The sequence below is a fragment of the Coffea arabica genome, chromosome 4e, assembly GCF_036785885.1.
Source record: "Coffea arabica cultivar ET-39 chromosome 4e, Coffea Arabica ET-39 HiFi, whole genome shotgun sequence".
Lineage (NCBI taxonomy): Eukaryota > Viridiplantae > Streptophyta > Magnoliopsida > Gentianales > Rubiaceae > Coffea > Coffea arabica.
Window position 1 is genome coordinate 11,605,140 of NC_092317.1, and position 20,671 is coordinate 11,625,810.

A 20,671-nucleotide genomic window follows, 5' to 3' on the forward strand; every position below is an offset into this window, starting at 1 on the left:
TAAATGATCGGATTCATCGGGCTTTCTGTCGGGCCGAGCGAGCCGAGCTCGGGCTGGCCCAACCCCATTGACAGTCCTAAGTTTGGTGGCTTTTTTCAATCGGTACAATCTTAAATAGTTAATTGACATTTTTATTATTTAATCTAAAGTATTTAGAGAAACCCTTTTTTTTTAATTTCCAAACAAGAATGTAAAAGCATTAATGCAAACAAACATTCATATTTTACGAATCAAACTTTATGCTTTTGAAACGTATATTCATTGTCCAATCATCCTATATTTGATTGATTGATAAGACAATTGGCAATTACAGTGATTTAGGTACAAGAGGAGCAAAATGTGTAAAGGAAATAGTCCCTCATTTGAGGTTTAAAATCAATAATTAATCCAAAAATAAAGCATAAAACTACAACAAAATAAAGAGGTTGTTAGTCCTATATAAAAGTCCAAAAAAAGATACTCTATGGAAGGATTTATCCAAAATTCCCTAGCATCACCCACACAAAAAATCTGAGCAAGTTATTTAATTTTAAAATAGAAAAAAAAAGAAAAAAAAAAAGAAAAGAAAGCAAGAGTAAAATACAAAAGAAGCCGCTTTCATTCTCTTGCTTTTCCTTCCCTCCGCTGTCCGCAAGGCAAAACTGATACCTCAAAATCTCAGAAATCTCACTATGTTCTTCTGAGCTTTGTCGACTTGTCACGTAAATTTCCATCTGGGCTTCCCTAAATCTCCTTGAAATCAAATGGGTTTTCCTCACTTTGCCAAATTTTCAGTTTTTAAGTAGTTCATAGTTGCTTCACTAGTAAAAGGGGGAAAAAGGAGGACGATGACAGTTAAAAATAGTTCGTCAATTTCCTATCTTTCCCCATCTCTTCCTTCACCTTTTCTATCCAGAAGAACTTCCACTAAGGTACTCATAATAGGTATCTTGTTTTCAATGGTTAATTTAGTCAACTAGTCAGTAATTTAGTACTTATTATTTTGTTATGCTATGGCTGCATGTAGTGCGTTTTAGCCTTTATTAAATTGGAATAAGTTGTATTGGATTGCTAGAGAAGAACGATTTTTTTTTTTTTTAGCAACAAGAACAATCCCTGATTGTTTAGAGCTCAAGGCTTTTTAATTTAGCTATTTGTTTTAGGCCAATGCTTGTTGTCATTTGGTCCTTTTCTAATTGGATTAAAATGTTGTGAAATTAGATAAATTTGGATTGAAATTTGCTGGACCAAAGTTCTGTTGGCATAGGTTCTTTCACCTAGCAAAACTATCGACTTTGATATTTGGAACTCAGGCAATCGGTATGTTTTTTATTTTGTAAGTTGTAAAAATTCGGTTTTGATTAATCTGGATATCAATGCATTCAAGCTATAAAGATAAGACATGCACTGCTTAGTTTGCCTGCTCCATTTGTTGCTGGAATGACGTTAGACTGATAAGGCTGCTAGTAACTTGTTCTATCGTTGAACATTGGTCAGTTTTCTTGTTTTTTTTTTAATTATTATTTTGGTGGATGGGTTCCAAGGTACATTCTGATAGTGAGTATCCTTTTCCAATTGTTCCCTTTGGCATAACACTTTTGCATTAGATATATGGCAATGTGTAAGCCTAATTCTACAAATTCTTTTTCCTTCTAGTGATACTTTTTAGTGTTTAAAATAGCTTTCATGACAAAAAAGATTTTTGGGGCACTTTCATTAATGCATGTTCATTCATTTGTTACTTGTTCGGTTCTTTAATTTCTTAAGGTCATGGCATGTTTTTGGCAGAGAGAATGCATCAAATGATATAATGCTTGTTACTTTATTGTCCAGGTTTGCATGGGACGAGGACTGTTTAGTTTGCAGCAATTTCATGTGGAACAGCTGAAAAATACTCTAGGTAGTCATTTGACCTATGAAGATCATCCTAAAGTCCAGAGCTTCTTTTTGAAATGCAACTGAGTAATAGCTTTCATGAACTTGTTGGCAAATAATAGAGTTCAGCCCTTGTTGAAGTTGACAAAGAGTATTTTTCTTCGGGTTCTTGGTGAAATGCAAAGGCTTATTGCAAACTATTGCAATTTTAGAGCCTTTTGCTTCTCTTGGTAGTTGCTTTAAGTTAGCATGTTACTGGCTAGGGTCTTACAGAACATATAGGCTGCATTTCTCAGAGATGTTAAAGTTTCTTTCTCCAGACTATTTGCATGTCAAAATTTTCTTATGAGCCGTCGTACAGTTAAAAAGTCACTTCCTTTATTCGTATAGTCCTCTTTTTTTTTTTTTTTCCTTTCTTGAATTGACTTTTGTATCTTTTTTGATCATTCTAAGTTGTCAAGTCATGCTGGTCCATACACGAAAAGCTGGAGTTAAAGGAGAAGCTTCCATATAGGCGACAAGTTCCCTTGGCTATCTCTGAGGATCACTTAGACAATCGTGAGCTGGAAACGGACAATTCAGCGAAAGAAGCAGAACACTCAGCTGTTGAAGATGTTGCCTTTTTGAATGGTGCGGTCATCTACACTGAAGGAGCTGGAGGAAAACCTGGCTTGATCTCATTCTACAATCGTCCTTATAAAGTACAAGATGAAATGCTAGTGTCCAGCCCCAAGAAGAAACAAAACAACCTTCTGTGGTTAGCTGGTCCTGCGGTTCTTGTAGCCTCTTTCATCTTTCCCTCTCTTTATTTGCGCAGGATTCTATCAACTATATTTGAAGACTCTTTATTAACAGGTCAGTGAAATTTATGCTAGAAGGGTCTTCTTTGTCCATCACCTTTATGTATTTATTCTACTACCTTAGTAAGTAAACATGCAGATGTAAAGATTCTGCCCCCAGAGGAGGGGAGGAACTGTTGGTGGTTGAAATAGGGCATTTGGTTGTTAGTTTTAGAGGGGTTGTGATGGGAGGAGAAAACGGGCATAGGGAAGCATCTGTTTCACTTTTCATAAAATTTTTATTTTGTGACTGTTTCTGTGGCCTTTTCTGGTTAATTAATTTTTATGGGAGGATTTACATGGATTTCATTTAGGGATTTCAGGAAAATCACTTTTTTCAAATTAAATTAGAATTTTTGTAGTTTTGCATGTTAGCTTTCCAACTGTAGGCTTTTTGTCAGCTGACGTTTATTTTATTAAAGGCCTTGACTTCCTATGGTATAAGTAAAAAACAAGTTCTAGAAGTCCAAAGTTGGTAAAACCATTTGAAAGAAAGTGCATCAGTGAAGGAAGTTTAGCGTCTGCTAGATGGTTCATTTAACATCGTTATGTCTTTTATTCTGAGTAATCATTTTCTTCCAAGAAGTTCACTTATTTATTTTTCACATGTTACTATCTGGAATGGTCTTGTATGAGCCTGGCGGAACATGGACATATGTATTTGTGTTCATTGTTCGGTTTCTTTTGTTAGTTGTTGGTATGTGAGCCTCAATTTAGCTCATTATGACGTGTTTAAACATACTAAGCTTGTTATCTTTTTTAAATGATTCAATGAGCTGAAACAATCACTTTTGCTTTGTTTTTGCTTGAGTTTTACATATACAGAGGATATGTAGCAACTGGTTTAGTTTAGTTATAAGTAGTTATTGGAATAGTACAAGATAAGAGTATCCATAAACATTGATAAGAGGTGGCATTCCTTACCATTCTTCATATTGCAAATGTATTACTCATAAATTTCGTTTGTGGTAATAAATATTTTAAGTGGGAGTAAATAATGAAGGATCACAATTCTGCTAAATGAATATACAAACACAAATAGCGTAGAACATTTATAGCATACTCAAACTTAAGCTTGATTACCTATTTTGTTGGTTAAACTAGTCAAGAGGAGCTTCATAAACACATTTTTTTAAATATAGTATTCAGATGAAAATTTGATGGAGTCAACTTCTAAAAAATTTGAACATAATTTGGAAGGTAGTAATTGTTGTCCGGGATAAGTATTCGTTAGGAGGGTTGTGTATTGCCTGGAGTGCAGATACTTTGTGGTGGTCAGATCCTGGTAGCATCTGTGTGGTGACTGCATATCGTGCTGGTTGTTAACTTACTTAAAGTTACTAGGTAAAGATATGATTTACCACTCAGACAGAGGACAAGTTTAGTAGCGTATGAGATATAGTTTTAAAGGGCAAGGCATCATATTTTCAAGGGTAAAAAACAAAAAAACCCCCTGTGGTAAGCCTAATACACAGAAAAGCCCCCTATAGTTTCAAAATATACAATACGACACCTCATGCTTTGAACCAAATTGTAAAGGTGACGGAATCCGTTAAACTTAACTGAAATGGCTTATTGGAATCTGAAAAAAAAATTTTATACCTAATTTTTATCAAATATACCTATTCTACCACTTAACCCTCAATTCTCTCTATTTAGAGAATAAAACAAATGATTTTTTTAAGTTGTCTTTTGCTTAATTATATCAGGGCATTTTGGTCATTTCGTCCATTTCCGTTAAGTTTAACGGATTCTGTCACCTTTACAATTTAGTTCAAAGCATAAGGGGTCGTGTTGTATATTTTGAAATCATGGGGGACTTTTCTGTGTATTAGGTTTACCACAGGAGGCGTTTTTGTTTTTTATCCTATTTTCAATTTGAAGGTTCATGTGCGCTAAAACAGGAGTTTCCCCATTTACCATGATTGAGAAAAAAAGATAACAAATACGAAGAAGCTGAAAATAGATGAAAGAGAAGTACTATAGTTTGTAGGTGGGCTAAAATTGTTCAAAAATTGAAGCTTGCGGTTCTGTAGCCTTCTATCGATGCTCCTCTTACTTATTGATGGAGAAACAAAAGCTGGAATAAAAAAATTTAAGTGCACAGAAGTCTTCTTAACTGTTATACTGGTGGATCATCATGCTCATATGGATAAAACAAGGGTTTCTAAGGGGAATAAAAGTATTACTGTTGGCTTTTGAACTTAGATTCTGATTTTGATACTGTTGCTGATGTACCTTTTCTATGTTATTATGCATTGACTTGATTTGGAGTTTGGTATTTGTTTATTATACATTGAAATCAATTTGGAATTTGGTATTGTTGCTTGTGCTTTTTATATATGCTTTTATACTTTGACATTGATTTACTAGTGTTGGTGGTCTACTTTTATGCATTAGAATACATTGACTTTGATGAAAATTTGATTGTTTGACATTACAGATATTTCATGATCTGAATCACCCATTTACTTCCCATAATCCTGGTTCTGTCTTTGCAGACTTCCTTATATTGTTCTTCACGGAAGCTATATTTTACTCTGGAGTTGCCGTGTTTCTTCTTCTGATAGATCATTTAAGGAGACCTTTTGAACCACTGTCTCCGTCAAATATCAGGAATCTTAACCCACAAGTGGGACACAAAATTTCTTCGGTTGCTGTTCTGGTACTTAGTCTGCTGATTCCCATGGTGACAATGGGTTTTGTCTGGCCATGGACGGGCCCTGCAGCTTCTGCCACTCTTGCTCCCTATCTTGTTGGCATTGTGGTTCAGTTTGCATTTGAGCGATATGCAAGATATATTAAGTCCCCTTCATGGGCTGTAATTCCCATATTATTTCAAGTAAGAACATCTATCACCTCTTTTGTTTTCCTTCTTGTTGCATATGTTTTTGGCTGCTGTTAGGGGTTACTGTTCTCTCTCTCTCTCTCTCTCTAAGGTTCCCTTTTGTGTAACTTTTTATTCCTTCCTGTGTGTTATTTGGAAATGCTAGTGCATGCCGATAGCTTGAAGGGTTTTGAAGCCAAAGAAGTTGATTTTGGGTTCTCAGTCAGGCTTCATTCCCAGCCAATGTACCTGAAGAACTAAAATTAATAGGAGTATAAGTGCTGATACATAATAAATTTGATGATTAATTCTGGTCTTCTCCACCAAGAAGAAGAGAAAACGAGAACATAAAATTTATGATGACTGGCGTGGTTCCTGAGATTATGATGGTACAATGTCAGTGTAGCTGTTCACGTAATTTTTTGCTAAATTTTGTTAATCACTATTGTTGATACAAGTAAGTTTGAGTATAAAATTGAGAACATAAAAGTTATGATGACTTGTGTGGTTCTTGAGGTCATGATGGTACAATGTCAGTGTAGCTGATCACATGATTATTTGTTAAATTTTGTTAATCACTATTGTTGATACGAGTAAATTTGAGTATATGCATGCAAAAGTATTCATACTTTTTAAAAAGGGGTAACATATAATATTCCATTCACTAGTCACATGTTGTGATTGACAAAGTTAAAGTCTAAGCTATGTCATAGGACAACCATGAAATCACTTCTAGGTAATTTCTGATATTTGTAGAAAAGTCAGAGAGTAGAGATCCTCAAAGTTCAATTTTGCTAGTTATCAAAGCATAGCAAATTGATCATTCAATGCTTTCTGGTTGTAGAAGTTTGGGTGTCTAGTTTATTAATCCTAGTGTAACAAAAGCTGAAGAGTTACTTGATCCTCGGCAGAAAGAAGGATGGAAAGAAAAACATTTCCTTTAAGTTCTAGAAATCAAGGTTAACGAAAAGGTTTGTCATGGGGACCCTGGTAAGGAATTTTTGGCAGCAATAAGTCTGAGCCTTAAACTAGAGGTAAGCTGCTCCTCTAATTTCCTTAATTATCAACTCAGGAAATACTTGTAAACTGCATGTTCTACGAACTCAGTAGATGAGTACTTTGAGAAGTTATTTATTGTTCTAAAGTTGTTATTGCTTCAACTTTTTGGTATTCTTGCATTTAGAAATTAAGCTCTCAGCGTATACACAATTCTGAATGCCTTTTTCAATAAGTGATTTTTTCTTAAGATATTCTTAAATTTTTTATTATGTGGATGTGATTTTAACTACTGCAAGAAGAAGAACATCTATAGGATGACGTCACACTTGCATATAAATCTTTAGTCTGATTGCTTAAATATCTGGAAGGTAAAGCATTGAAGCATGAACAATATTGTTGTCATTTAATGCTTTTATGACTTTTCCCCTCTTTCCTTGCTATCAATCATATTAGAATCCGCTTTTGGTGTTCTGAATTTTTTGAACTCTTAGTCTGGCTGGGTGGTTTGAGATAAAAAAAAATCTGTGTTTTTAGGCAGCTGGCTGTTAAATTTAGATTCACTTGATAGAAGAAATATTTGTTGGATGGATGCAATTCTAAAGCTAAGAAAATTGCCAAGGAGTCTTTCATTTTCAGTAACCCACACTTATATTTTTCAGGTTTATAGGTTACACCAACTCAATAGAGCAGCACAACTGGTAACTGCTCTTTCTTACACTGTCAAGGGAGCTGAGATGACATCGCATAACTTGGCAATAAGTAGCTCGCTAAGTACACTATTAAATGTCCTCCAGTTTCTTGGCGTGATTACCATCTGGTCGCTCTCAAGCTTCATTATGAGATTACTTCCTTCTGCCACCATTACCGAGGACTAAGTTATGAGCTAACTGAAGCTCCATTTGGATTATCGACTCCCTCTACAAACGACTCTAATACTGTTAATGATACTGGTGGTTAGTTGAGTGCCATTGCTTTTTGTGGTGGTCTGACTTGCTCATCTGGACGGCTTGCTTATGGCTGACTATCACTTTGATGGGAAGCTAAAATCATATACCTTCATGAATTCTTCACAGCTTTTGGCATATAACAGTCACAGCAATTCCTTGAATGAAGATTCACAGCTGAGAGATGTTTGCGGAGGTTGCTGGAATTTAGTTGGTCCGTGCTCATGTTCATGTGACTAAATTTTTTCGCCCTCGTGATCTTGCCTTCGATATCCATCTGGTAATTGAATGGCAATGTTTTTGTTCGTGGTCAATTGAATATAGATTGTACAGATTCTTCTTGCTTGAAACTGTTGTAGGAGTGTCTGTTGATTATTAGAGAATATTACTTTGCAATAAGCATGCTGGTCCAGAAGGGAACTTAATTTAGACAGTATCCCTTGCCACATAGAATATGAAGGAACCGCAGCTAGGTGAACTTTATGTTACCAAAGTAATGTCTTGATGAGCAGTCGTTTTAAAAACTAGGATTAAAATATTCACTTCACTTTCCTGTGGTTTCATGTAAATTGAAAATTTAATAGAAAATAACTTATATAATATCGTTAATTGAAATATCAATAATGTCCTTAAATGCTAAATCAAATGATGACTTAACCAGCTTGTACAAAATCATAGGCGGATTATGTGGATAAATGCAAAAATCTCAGAGGGAAAGCGGATATTTATGTAAATTATAGGGGGGTTAAGTGGATATTATGATTTCATCTTCTCTGTGTAAAAATGAACTGCCAAGTTTTATTCTCTTTATTTTTTTAAAAGCAAACCTATGCTCCAACAAGTTCTATGTGTTTTTATTTACTTGTCCGAGCAAAATATATGCCTAGGATTAGTAAAAGTTTCCCACCTAAACGCTACCAGATTATAAACTTGCATGGTTCTTTGTTGTGGCTCCTGGCAATCTTGCATGAATTCTTCCTTTGCATAGTTTTTGTATCGATCTTGTCTTTCTTAAACTTTAGTAGAAGCCAGACACGGTCGAGTTCAAGATCAATTTCTAAGCAAACAATTATACAAACGTCATTACCATGTATAACCAATGCCCACCAAAGTCTTGGATGTTTTGCTCATCATCAGTGAAACATACGGAATTGAGTTTGTATGTAATGCCTAGTTGGTTACTTGTATTAGCCTAATTCATAAACTTCATCATGCCAATATTAGTTTACTGGATCAGATAAAGCTACAAAATTGAGCAATCATTGAAAGCTCAAAACCATGGACTTGCACCAATTTAAACTGCTTTGATTCAAATCTAGTTAGAATAGCCTAGATCAATATGGTTGTTGTGTCGTTGGAGCAACCATCCAAAGCTCAACCTAGGAATTACAACAATTTAAACTCTTTTAATCCAAATCTGGTTAAAATTGGCCAGACCTATATGTTGCTTTGTTTTCAAGCCAATTTGCAATCTTAATCATCTCCAAAATAGTTGAAATAATCCAAGGCTGACAAAACTACAAGACCTACCTAACTTCTTGCATCAACAACTATCCATGAAACTAAAATACTTACTAGGGTTGAATAAGAAATTAAAGCAATTTATGATTCCATCAAATGATTTTTTGTAGCCTCACTTTCACAACAATTTGAAACTAGAGGTCAAGGCACACACTATTTGTGTGCATATTAAGAAGAAAATAATGAATAAATAAATTTTAAAAAGACAAAGAGTACCAAATTAATTAGAGGAACAAAGGGTGAGAAAACTTTATGTAACTTGCAATTATCATTTTTTTTGAAACACTGGATGAGTGTCATGGATTAGTGGTAATTTGGAGGAAGTCATTTAGTATATTATTAAGAGGAAAAAAGGAGAGTGGCTAAGAGAAAGAAGGAAAGGTGGGTTGTAAAAGTCTAACAAATGAAGATATATCAGGTAATCTACTAAATGACAGAAAATTTTAACGTCAGAGGGTGCTCATGCTTTATATATAGAGATATTAAAACTATTTCTATGCAAACGATAAGTAACTTTAACTTAGTCACAAATTTAGGTCCATTGATGTTTATCGACTGCAAGATGTCAGGTATGCGTCGAAGTTAACAAAAATCATAAAAGAAACCAATTGAATTGAAGGTAATATGAGAGAAAATATTCAATAAACTTGTTTTTTTTTTTTAATTACATCAAAAGATGGTCGTTGGAAAAACTATATATCATCTTCTCCTTCAATTAGACATCCTACTATCTCAGCAAGATGGTGCCTCCTCTTATCTACGGTATTGAAGATGAATTTGTCTTATTTTGATTATGATCCTCCGTCTCTTGGCATTTTATTCTATGTTATGCATATTAAAACCCCACCAACCTCGTGCAAAAAAAATAACATATGTGTTCCATGTCGATTGTATTAAAAGCTAGTTTTTAAGGAAAAATGTTTGTCCAATTTTCAGAACTACAACAAGAATTTTTTTTTTCATTTAAGTTTGCTATTCCCAACCAATCAAATTGCTATCCTTGAACTGAACAGTTTTGTTAAATTCTTCCATATTAGTTAATTGATTCAAATTTGCCCTATCAAAATAGCCAAATTTGCAATAGCAGCATTGGCCGACCTTATCGAGATGGCAGCATCGGCTGAGTTTCCATTGTGTGTCATTGGTTTATATGAACCTAATGAGTTTACGAGTGGAGCAAAGAGTCAATTACTTGGACAGGGAAGTTACTGTGTTAAATGATAGGCTGTTCATGTTAGTGAAAAGTTAACAGAGGCAAAAATAAAATGAAAGAGCTAAGAAGATGAACTGACTGTATGGATGGGGTTACAAAAAAGTGCAGGAGAGAGTTGCCAGTTCTATTGGCCATTCCCAAACTTACTATTGAATGTAAAATATTTTAGCTCCTTCCAAACACTCTTTTCAACAAAGTTTAAAAATGCTACATTGATGTATTCTTGCTTTGTTTCTTTGAATAAACTTCCATATTTTAGATATCGTCACTGTCTATTGCATCCATGCTGTACTTTGTGTGTTTTACACATTTGCAAAATATTTGTCTCCAAATGTCTAGTAATCATACATTTTTCTTACCCAGATACTTTCTCATCCTCCCTTCTCCAAACTATTTCCAGTATCCCCTCCTGCCTCCTCTCAATCACTTTCTCATCATGCCAAGCAATATGTGTTCAAACCTTTGTTTAACCAAGACACAAAAGCTTGATTGAAAAGATTAAGTGCCTATGAAGGCAATTGGCTGATTGTGGCGCTGGCAGCATTGTAGGCACCTAAAACCAACGGCAAAAAGTAGAAAGTTGGTAGTTATAATCTTTCTCATCTTATAATCCAATCCAATCATTTTAAAAGGAAAATAGTACCTGAAACCCCCTCAAAACTTCTTTAAACCCTATCACTCCTGCTACAAATACTCCTCTTTTCTCTTCTAGAAAATACAATTGAAAACCCTCATCTAATTATGATGCTGCTTATATACTACTTTTTTGCTTTTTGACTCTTTGATCATTCTTTGGTTTTTTGTCATTTTTGGTTTTACGTGTATGCTTGATTTTTGTTTTTTGTGTAAGGTTTTCCTACATTTGCTCCAACACTCCCACCCTTATCCTAAGAAGAAGAAATCAATTGTGGCTAAATATTTTTAAAAATTTTTGCTATTTTTATGAAAATATATTTTTCTAATTTTTCTAAAATATAAAATCTTACAATTTTTTTGGGTGTCTTTTGGTAAGCAGCCTACCCTCGGGGTATTCCACTTTTATTTCTCTTCCCTTTTCCTAAGGAGTAGGACTACATCCCTTTTCCTAAGAAGGACGGGAGGGACTGAAGGTAATCATTTTCTTTGTTCTAATATATATATGTGATTGACACTTTGTGCTGGTTATGTCATGGTTAGCCTGTCTAAAATTTTCTTTTCTTATGTTTTAATTTTTTATGTCTAAAAACAGTAGTGACTTTATTATTTTTTTAAACTAGGAGAGCAGAAGGGGTTCTAGGTACCACTTTCTACACAAAATCACAAAATTGAGTTTAGTACTAAACAAAAGAATAGAACAAAAAAAGACTCAATTCGATATGTTTCACTGATGATGAGCAAGAGATCCAAGACAATAGAGGGCATTTATACTTGTTTTTATGACTAAGGCAATACAAATTATATCAACTTACAGTGCTAAGATGATTAATTGTCAACACAAAGATTATAGAACATTTTTTACTTTAAAAAATAGGAATAAAAAAATATTATAGAATTTTGTAATCACACCAAAACCATATACGTGTTCACTTGCATGGAATAATATGCCTTTAGTTTGGTGTCTAAAGTTGAACTTTCAGGAATTAGAAATTATGGGTTCTAATCTCTGTACTCCTTCTTTGCTTCTTAGTTTTAATTTTTTCCCTGCTAGTGAAAAAAAAAAGGTGTATGCCGTGACGGTAAAGTAATTGGTGCATATATCTTAACAATTCAAGAAGTTTTTGCAGAATCAAACTATATTAGCTCATGTTTAACAAAGCTCAAGTTTTCGGAATTAGGATTCTCAATGTAGGTAAATACCTCTAAGTAGGATATACATAAGTGCAACTTTTATAGCAAAAAAGAAAGAAGAAAAAAACCATTAGTGCACTTTTCTATTTAAAATTCTAATGTCATTTATCTAAAACAACTCACAAAGTTGTAAGAAGGTAAGGGATTTTAAGCATTTCTCTATTCAGAAAAAAAAATTATTTTAAGAATAAAAAAAATGGAAAAACTGAAATAAGCATTTCTCAATCAGAAAAAAAATATTTTAAGCGTCCAAAAAAATGGAAAAACTGAAAACTATAAAACACAAGTTGGTAAGTTGAACAGAATAACTAACATTTTCAACAATAATTAAAATGAAACTTTTCAATATCAATAACAATCCTGGATTAATAACCTAGGTATGATTCGTAGAAGGAATAAAGATAGAGAAATCCATCCGTTGATCAAGACACAAAACAAGACTCTGATCACACATCTCATCAGAATATCAATCTACCGAGGGGGAAATGGACGGATATCATTGACTTCAAGAGTGTGAAAATTAAATTTAACTTCATTTTACATATAACTGTTACTACTTTTTAATCTTGAGTAAGTATAAGTTTGCAAGCATTTTTGAGCATCATCAGGTGTAGGTATTTTATGTTTTTTTTTGTTGTTAATTTTCAAATACGCATAATATTATAGTACTCATTAAAGTGTGAATCAGCCATCTTCATAATAATTTTCAAAAAATACACCAAGGCCAACACAACACCCACAAACAAAAGTTCATGTTATATAGTGGTTTGAGAACGAAATGAATAAATGACCAATCAAATTGTCCAACATTGCAATAGTTCTGAAGTAGTCATGGTGTATGATAGGGTTGCCCCGATATGCTAGTCTCGCATTGGTGTGTTTGAATAGGACTCTATTTAAAATAATTAGTATAGCATTTTTTTGTGATATACTGTATATATATATGAGACAAAAAGTGATTGAAATGATAAGAAAGTAATTAGAAAGTATATGTGTGATGCAAATAAAACAATATTAAGGATAATTTTGATATCCAAATACAGCTATTGGTTAGGGCCACATGTGGGCTTACGATGTTAAAACTTAGCTTTGATGGCCTTAGCCGAATACTTTTTACCTGTAGTAGGAGCTTACCTTGTGCACAGAAGATGATTCTACTTCGCGGTGGTGGATCTAACACCTCAAGACCAGGGATGCAACTATTTCAGTGTATAGTATGGTACTAAGAAAGGTGAAATAGTTAGCTTTGTGGTCACCACATTGCTCTATCTTTTTTTTTTTGGTAATCCGGAACATGCTCCGACCCGAGCCCTTAGGATCCGAGCCGGCACACCAAATCGGAGGGAAGCCGATAACCCCATACAGTTTTCCCGGACGAGTCAAGATATGCAGCGTAGCGGGTACGAAACGAATCCTGGTCAATGGGGAAGCCAGCAACTCAAGACCGACCCCTCAACCGCTGCGTCATATGTCCTGGGTGCCACATTGCTCTATCTTTAATAAATAGAATTAATAATAGTTCTGCATTTATTTTCTTGATGACTCTAATTTGTAACTTGCTCTCCCCTCTAGAAAAACTATCTCATCAAAGCCTCCTTCAACTTTTCCATGGGAGAAAGATCAAAATTTTCTGATCTTTTCTCATGGTAGGAGTTCTCTTAATAATTCTTTTCGTTTGTGTAATTAAATTCTCTCCTAAGATTTTCTAGTAATAGTTTATTCTTTTTTAGAGTTGTCTAGCGCGAGTTTTCCCATCTTCTAAACTTTTCTAGTGAGAATTTTCTTCTTTTCTGAGGATTCCTAATGAGAATTTTAAATAGTTTTTTCATTTTTCTTTTATTGGATCTCAGTCTTTTTAGGTCATGACTATTAGATTTGGAAATTTTTGGGTATATTTGACAGATTTCACTATAATATTTGAATTTGAAATAGTTAATTAGCAGCTCTAGTGATTGAAAGCATCCACAGATATTCGTGGATCTACAATAATTTTATCTCAATTTTTAAATTTGGAGTTTTATAATGTAATTTTTATCTAAGATCTGTAGTATCCATTTTTCAAATATGTTGTTTTTGATATTTGTGTATATTTGATGATATAACTCCTGCCATTAGTATGAATTTTAATGAAATTATAATGTTTTATTAAAAAAAAGAAAAACAAAAGTTTTCTTTTTTTTTAATTTAAAAAATGTAAATAATTAGTATTACAAGTGGTTTTGTACACTAGACATAGGAATGAAGATTTTAATGAAATTATAATGTTTTATAAAAACAAAGAAAGGCAAAATTTTTCTTTTATTTATTTTAGAAAAATACATAATCAATACGACAGGTGATTTTGTACACTAGACATAGGAGTGATAACGAAACCACATGGTGCTGAGAGTAGGCAATTACCTCCCTCAAATTTATAAAATTTAAAGAATAGCTTAAAACTTTCAAAAATTTTTATGTTAAACTCTTAATTGCCTGCTCCTCAATTTTTTAAAATTACCTTTTTTTTAACATTGTCCCTGTATATTATGAAAAATTTTAATTTCCCTCCCTTTATCTCCCTAAATAATCAATTTCTTTTAGACATCTCTCATATAATACAACTGTTTTAAAGTTATTAAATCACAAAATTGATTACTACTTGAATAAGAAATTATTTCAATACTTTTATAATACAAAAAGCTCAAAATATAACCATAATCTTTATTCAAATTTCTTTCTATATAATAATAATGACATCATTTCAGGCGTATAATACTACCCTCACTAGCCATAGGTCCTTCTGTCCTGGCTCCACCAAAGACTGGACATTTATAAAGAATATCTTGAAAAAATTAGTTCAAATGAAGAAGATTTGTTTAGTTTAATGTACCCAATTTCAGATTCTTCTTTTATTTTCATACAATATCTTATTTTCGTTTTGATTGTGTCCATATTAAGGTAGGTTATAAATGCAACTATTCTAGAAATTTAGGGGGCAATACAAAAAAAGAAAGGAAATTTGAAAATTTCAAGGTATATGCAAATACCTGACAAAATTAAATGTCATGAAACTTTTCGTGCATATATACTTTTGGAATTTTTCAAATTGCCCCCCTCACTTGTACATAACTCCACTCTTGATTCTCTCCCATGTTGAAATGCTTGCAGAAGTTGACCGGAATCTATTGATTTAGAGTTGAAGGAAACCAGATGGAAAACTAGTTGATTAAGCTTTGCTATCTCGTAGCCTGTGCTGACAATTGCATCAACAAAAAGTATTAACATATTTAGCCTGTCTTATCTCAATTTTCAGGTTGTTATATTCGGAACTTGTTCTGGAGGTTGGTCAAGTCCAGTCATTTGTTCAAGTAGTTGTATTCAGAAATTGCTCTGGAAATTGGTGAAGTCGTTTGTTCACAATGTATGTTGTTTCAACAAAAATTATAACAATTCATAGCAAACTCCTTAGTGCTTCAAATAGCATTTTTATTTGTATAGGAAAAGAAAATTTTTAAAAAAAGCCACCATGACTGCTTTTATTTTTTATTAGTCTAACATGAAAAAAGCTATCCAAAAAAAAAAAGAAAAGAAAATACCAAAAAAATACGAGCCTAAGACACTTGGCAGAACATATATTCAATTTTTCCTCTATCATGTTCACAACCTTTGAAATACCTCATACTATTATTAACAACTTACAAAACTTTTTAACTTTTTGTTTTCACGTACTACCGTTAAAATTCCTCGTACTATTATTATCATATTGCAAAACTCTTTGTTTTCATTACCATTGAAACGTCTCATACTATTATTATAATCTTACAAAAGTCTTTGTTTTCACTACAGTCAAAATACCTCTTATTATTATTATCATCTTGCAAAAACTCTTTAAACCTTTTTGATCTTCTTTCCTTTTAACTCTCTTTAGACAAACAATCTCTTGAAAAATAAAAAATGGTGAAAGCTAGGTAGAAAAGAAAGTAGTTGAGGAGGTCATAAAAAAAATGCTTGAAAACTGTAACCAGGAAACATTAATATTTAGTGCAATGGGTCTGGACTGTGGATAAGTGTCAAAGAAGCATTGGCCATACAAAATAAAATCACCACATTTTGGTTCTTGCAAGTTAGCATTTTATGCTCCCATTTGTTGGTGTCAACGTGGCCAACGAAACTCTTTAAACCTAAACCTTTCAGGGCTTCTTTCCTTCCAACTCTTTGAACAAACAATCTCTAGGCAAACAAAAAGATGGTGAAAGCTGGGCAGAAAAGAAAGTCGTTCAAGAGGTCATAACATAAGAAGGGATGATTTTTCTTGGGGACCAAAAAAAAAAAAGGTAAAAAATGGTAAGATGCTTCAGAACTCAAAAAGAACAAAAGTGAAAAGTTACTACAAAAATTGCACTCAGCATCTGATGCTGCAAAACTCTAAACACAAACAGAAACTACTACTAATATCCATGAAAATAGAATCCTGAAATCCCTAAAACAACGCACCGTTGAAAATATCAAACAAGCACATTGACAATGTAAATATTTCTCCATCAAAGAAGCATCTTCCTCAACCCAGCCATGATTTTGTATCAAACGCAAGATTGCCATCAAATCACACCTCAAAAGTTGTGTAGGCTCACCATTAGTTTCAGGCCTCTGAGTTTTCAAGGAATTCAACTGATCAAACCAGATCCGAAAGCCTGTAGGACTCTCTCTTCAAAAGTGTTGGATTTGTAGAAAGCATACAAAGACGTGAGGGGATATGGCACTACCCAACTAGGGATGGCAACGGGGCGGGGTTGGAGCGGGGGACCCCTCCCCCATCCCCCGCCCCGTCCCCGACCCGCCCCGCTTTTTCCGCGGGACTAATAAAAATTTGTTATATAATTTTATTATGGTTAAATTTTAGCAAATAATCAAGTATTAAAATATCAATACATCATCAAATTATTATTCAATGTAATTTTACAATTGAAACTTATAAAAACAATCAAATAAAAATTATTTGAATACAATCCAACATGATGAAATAAATATAACTAAAGTAATCAAGTTTTCACTTTTGACACAAATACAATCACTAATTCATTATTGTGCTTGTGCTTTTTTTAAGAAAAAAATGTTATTGTATTAAGTGTAATTAGGGATTTAGTATAAATGTATTAGTAAATTTAGTATAATCAATTAATAATTTGTATTAGTACACATATATAATTATTAGTATAATTAATAATATCAATTATATTATATATACTAATAGACATTATATAATACATATAACTAATAATATCACTATCATAAGTTTGTAACTAATTAAATTATATATTATATACATATATATTTTATATATTTATTTTTTTAAAGCGGGTGGCGGGGCGGGGGTACACTCCCCCGCCCCCCGCCCCATTTCTAAGCGGGGGAAAAAAATTTCCCCCGCCCCAACCCCCTCCCCATTAGCCCCCGGCGGGGCGGGTGACCGCCATCCCTATACCCAACCCACAGGAATGTACAAATTTGTAGAAACATAACCAATCCTTGAGAGTTTTGGATAATTTTATTCCTTACCAGCTGTATCCCCGACATCTGACGATGACAAAATGATAAGACAAAAACAAGGAGGGATAAAACTAATAGTTGTTAAACCTTAAGTTGGGAGTTGGGAAAAGGAAAAGACACAAGTAAAGGGAGATTATGTGCCAAGATTTTCATCAATTAGTTTTGAAAGAAACCTTCACAGCATCAAAAATCCATGCCAAAAGGGATTGGTATGTATTCAATCCTTGCACTTCAAAATTATGATGATGGAGTATCTATCTGCTACTTTTTTTATCCCATATTTGTCTAGTGTTGTGCAGATTTTTGGCTAAGGCAGGATTTTGACAAGAAATATGGGATTGAATGGCGATGTTTGGTGGCTTCTTGTTTCGTCATCCTCACCATCAATTTAGTTGTTGAGTATGTAGATTTTAGCAGTAAGCATATTCAATTTACCATTTCAGGTGAAATTATTTTCTGTTTTTGATTATCATGTGTAACAACATTCATGCTATATGACTAATGAAATTAATTTTGGTGCTGAAGATAAACAAACTCAATTGCAATAGGTCTTCATTATGTTGGCAAGATATTTAACACAACAAAATACATGTATACTTCTTGTTATGACTAAAGCGAAAGAAATGTAACAGCTTACACAACTAAACGATCATTAATTGTCACCACAAATATTATAGAACTATTTTCACTCAAGATGAAACTAAAAATGAAAATATTGTAGAACTTTTGAATCATACCGAGCTATGTATAACTTTGACGTTATATGAAAGCGTTCTTCTCGATTGCCCTGATTGCCTGCTTGGTTGTTTAAGTACCAAACTATATAGGTTAGTGGAGAATATGCCGAGAGCACAATCCAAACAGGACGCTGAATAGGAGCAATCGAACTGACTTGCAATGAACCAAACAGCGGGACTATCTCCCCCAATGAGCCGAACAATGGGACTATCTCCCCTCCCGGGACTATCTCCTCATTGTGACTCCGACGCCGACGTTCAAGTCAATCTAAGAGTCTGAGAATAATGGAATAGAGCAGAATAAATGTGCTGTATTTTTTTGTACCTCTTTCTGATCCATCTGTCCACTATTTATAAAGCTTCACCTGGATAGTCATGAAGGAGTTTAGAGTTATTCGTTCACTCTCAGTAGTTATCCCATCTATGAGTATAAGTCCTACTAAGTTACTAGAGGCAAAGTCCTTTTTAACTCTGACTCTGGTCTTATCTCGAAGACCCGACCGTTTTCAACTACGACAACTAGCTCCTCTCGGTTCAGGCTCGGGCTGGGATTTGAATAAAGCCTCTTGGCCTTAACACGTGAGGATTCCTCCCTCCACTGCTCCACAGTTAGCAATTTTTTGTTACACGTCTTTTTTGTTACTTTCTTGTCTTTTCATGTTCTATAGGGTTGATGAAGTTTTGGAATAAACTTTAGTTCTAAGGCTATGCAAGTATCAACAGAACTAAATGTCCTATTGTGCCTTTTGTTATGCATATAATAGTTTGTAATTCAGAAAGCTGAAATTTTTAAAGAATTTGGAGCTCAGTGAAATTTTTTTTTTCCTTTCTGTTGTTAGTAGCTTGTTACCAGTAACAACTTTGTGATGACTTCTTGTATTTATGTTATTATAAAGTTTTTATTTTAATTTTTATTTACGTGTTGTTCGATTGCACCATTAGGCATTAGATATATAAGGTTTGGTCAACACCAAGTACGATTTCTAACTATTAGTTTTCAATGTGCAAATGTTTAGTTCATTATGATACAGAAATGCCTTACATTTATCCAAAGTCCGAATTTGAGGCCCTTTCCTTTCTGGTTTCTGCCTTCTTTTCTTTCTTTTTCTCCTTTTCTTTTATTTTTTATTCTATTAAGACAAGTAATGAGTTACTTGTGTTTTCTTTCAAAGAATGAATTAATCAGGATATTAGTTATATGAGTTTTAGACCACTATTACTGAACTTAGCCATTCATTTTTTAAGAATTTCGACTTTGAAAACCACTGGAAAAGATGTAGTTTGTCAAAATTGCCAAAGAAGGTGAGAGATTCTATGATGAATCAACTCGGAAAAAAGTATTTTACACATTCGGAAAATGCAAAACTGGCACCTCTTCTTCACAAGTATAAACTATAAGCTTTGGGAACTTGAATATATTAACTATTTTTGAAACCGTAATGAGAATGTATGTTTCAACATGGAAAACTAATATTTGTACGTATGGCCTAAAAACAGATGTTTATTGTTTTATTCTATTACTTGGAACAAAATGTAAATACAAATTGGAGTCAACTTGTAGCTGCCCAGTGATTTTTCTCACACAAAAATTGTATTCACGGTGCAATAATTTCCTAAAGAAAAAAAGGAAAGAAAAAACCTTATATGGAAAGACATACAACAACCCTACCAGGATGGCCTGTTTTTCATCTTCCAAATGCTGGATTTTGTTTCATTTCTAGGATATTATATTCTTGACAGACAAGAAAATATATAATAAAAAGGAAAGAGAGAAAGAGAAGTTGGAGTAATATGCTTTGGAAGTTAAAGATACTTACAAAGCAATATGCATGACGGTCAAGATGCATGGGAAACTTTTAGGCGTTACTACATGTAAGGAACTGAAGCTAGATGAGTGTTTTGGTACTAAAATACATCTTGATTGACAGTAGAATTAAACATCCTTTGCAAATACTTTTTGGGCTGGTTTTAGATTAATTATTTTAACTAATTATAGACTCTGATTTCAAATAAGTAATTCTTTTATTTTATTTTTTTGTAGTTGAGATGTATTTTTGTTATATAGACAACAATAGAGCATCTCATTATAGTCCCATAAACGCAACTGTCATCTACTCCTCCCATCTTACTATATGTTTTTTTTTTTGTCATTTTTAAATTCAAGCGTATTACACAGATTTCTCCCAAGATTAACAATGACTTAGAACTTTGTTTTATAATGAATCAAAATATACAAATTAGGAAAGTGAAAGAGAAGCTGTCCAAGTCACCCTTAATTAGGTGGACTAAAATTAGGTTTTAATTTTGTGTATATAAATAGATGTCTAAGAAAATATTTTTAACTTATAAAACATGAACAAAAAACAAAGCATATAACTAATTAA

General features: G+C 33.4%; 1 protein-coding gene across 3 annotated transcripts; it reads left to right on the forward strand.

Annotated features, from left to right (window-relative positions):
* Nucleotides 1-570: 570 nt before the first annotated feature.
* LOC113741410 (uncharacterized) lies at nt 571-7,956 on the forward strand. 3 transcript variants are annotated; one of them, XM_072047634.1, is made up of 6 exons: nt 571-911; nt 1,201-1,299; nt 1,813-1,879; nt 2,308-2,709; nt 5,195-5,535; nt 7,179-7,956. In XM_072047634.1, the coding sequence occupies exons 3-6, from the start codon at nt 1,819-1,821 to the stop codon at nt 7,392-7,394; spliced, it is 1,020 nt and encodes a 339-aa protein (XP_071903735.1). In that variant the 5' UTR covers nt 571-911; nt 1,201-1,299; nt 1,813-1,818; the 3' UTR covers nt 7,395-7,956. The 3 variants fall into 3 exon arrangements, with proteins under 3 accessions (XP_071903735.1, XP_071903736.1, XP_027124733.1); XM_072047635.1 differs by lacking the exon at nt 1,201-1,299 and having other exon boundaries at nt 571-924; XM_027268932.2 differs by lacking the exon at nt 1,201-1,299 and having other exon boundaries at nt 572-911.
* The last annotated feature ends 12,715 nt before the right edge of the window (nt 7,957-20,671 follow it).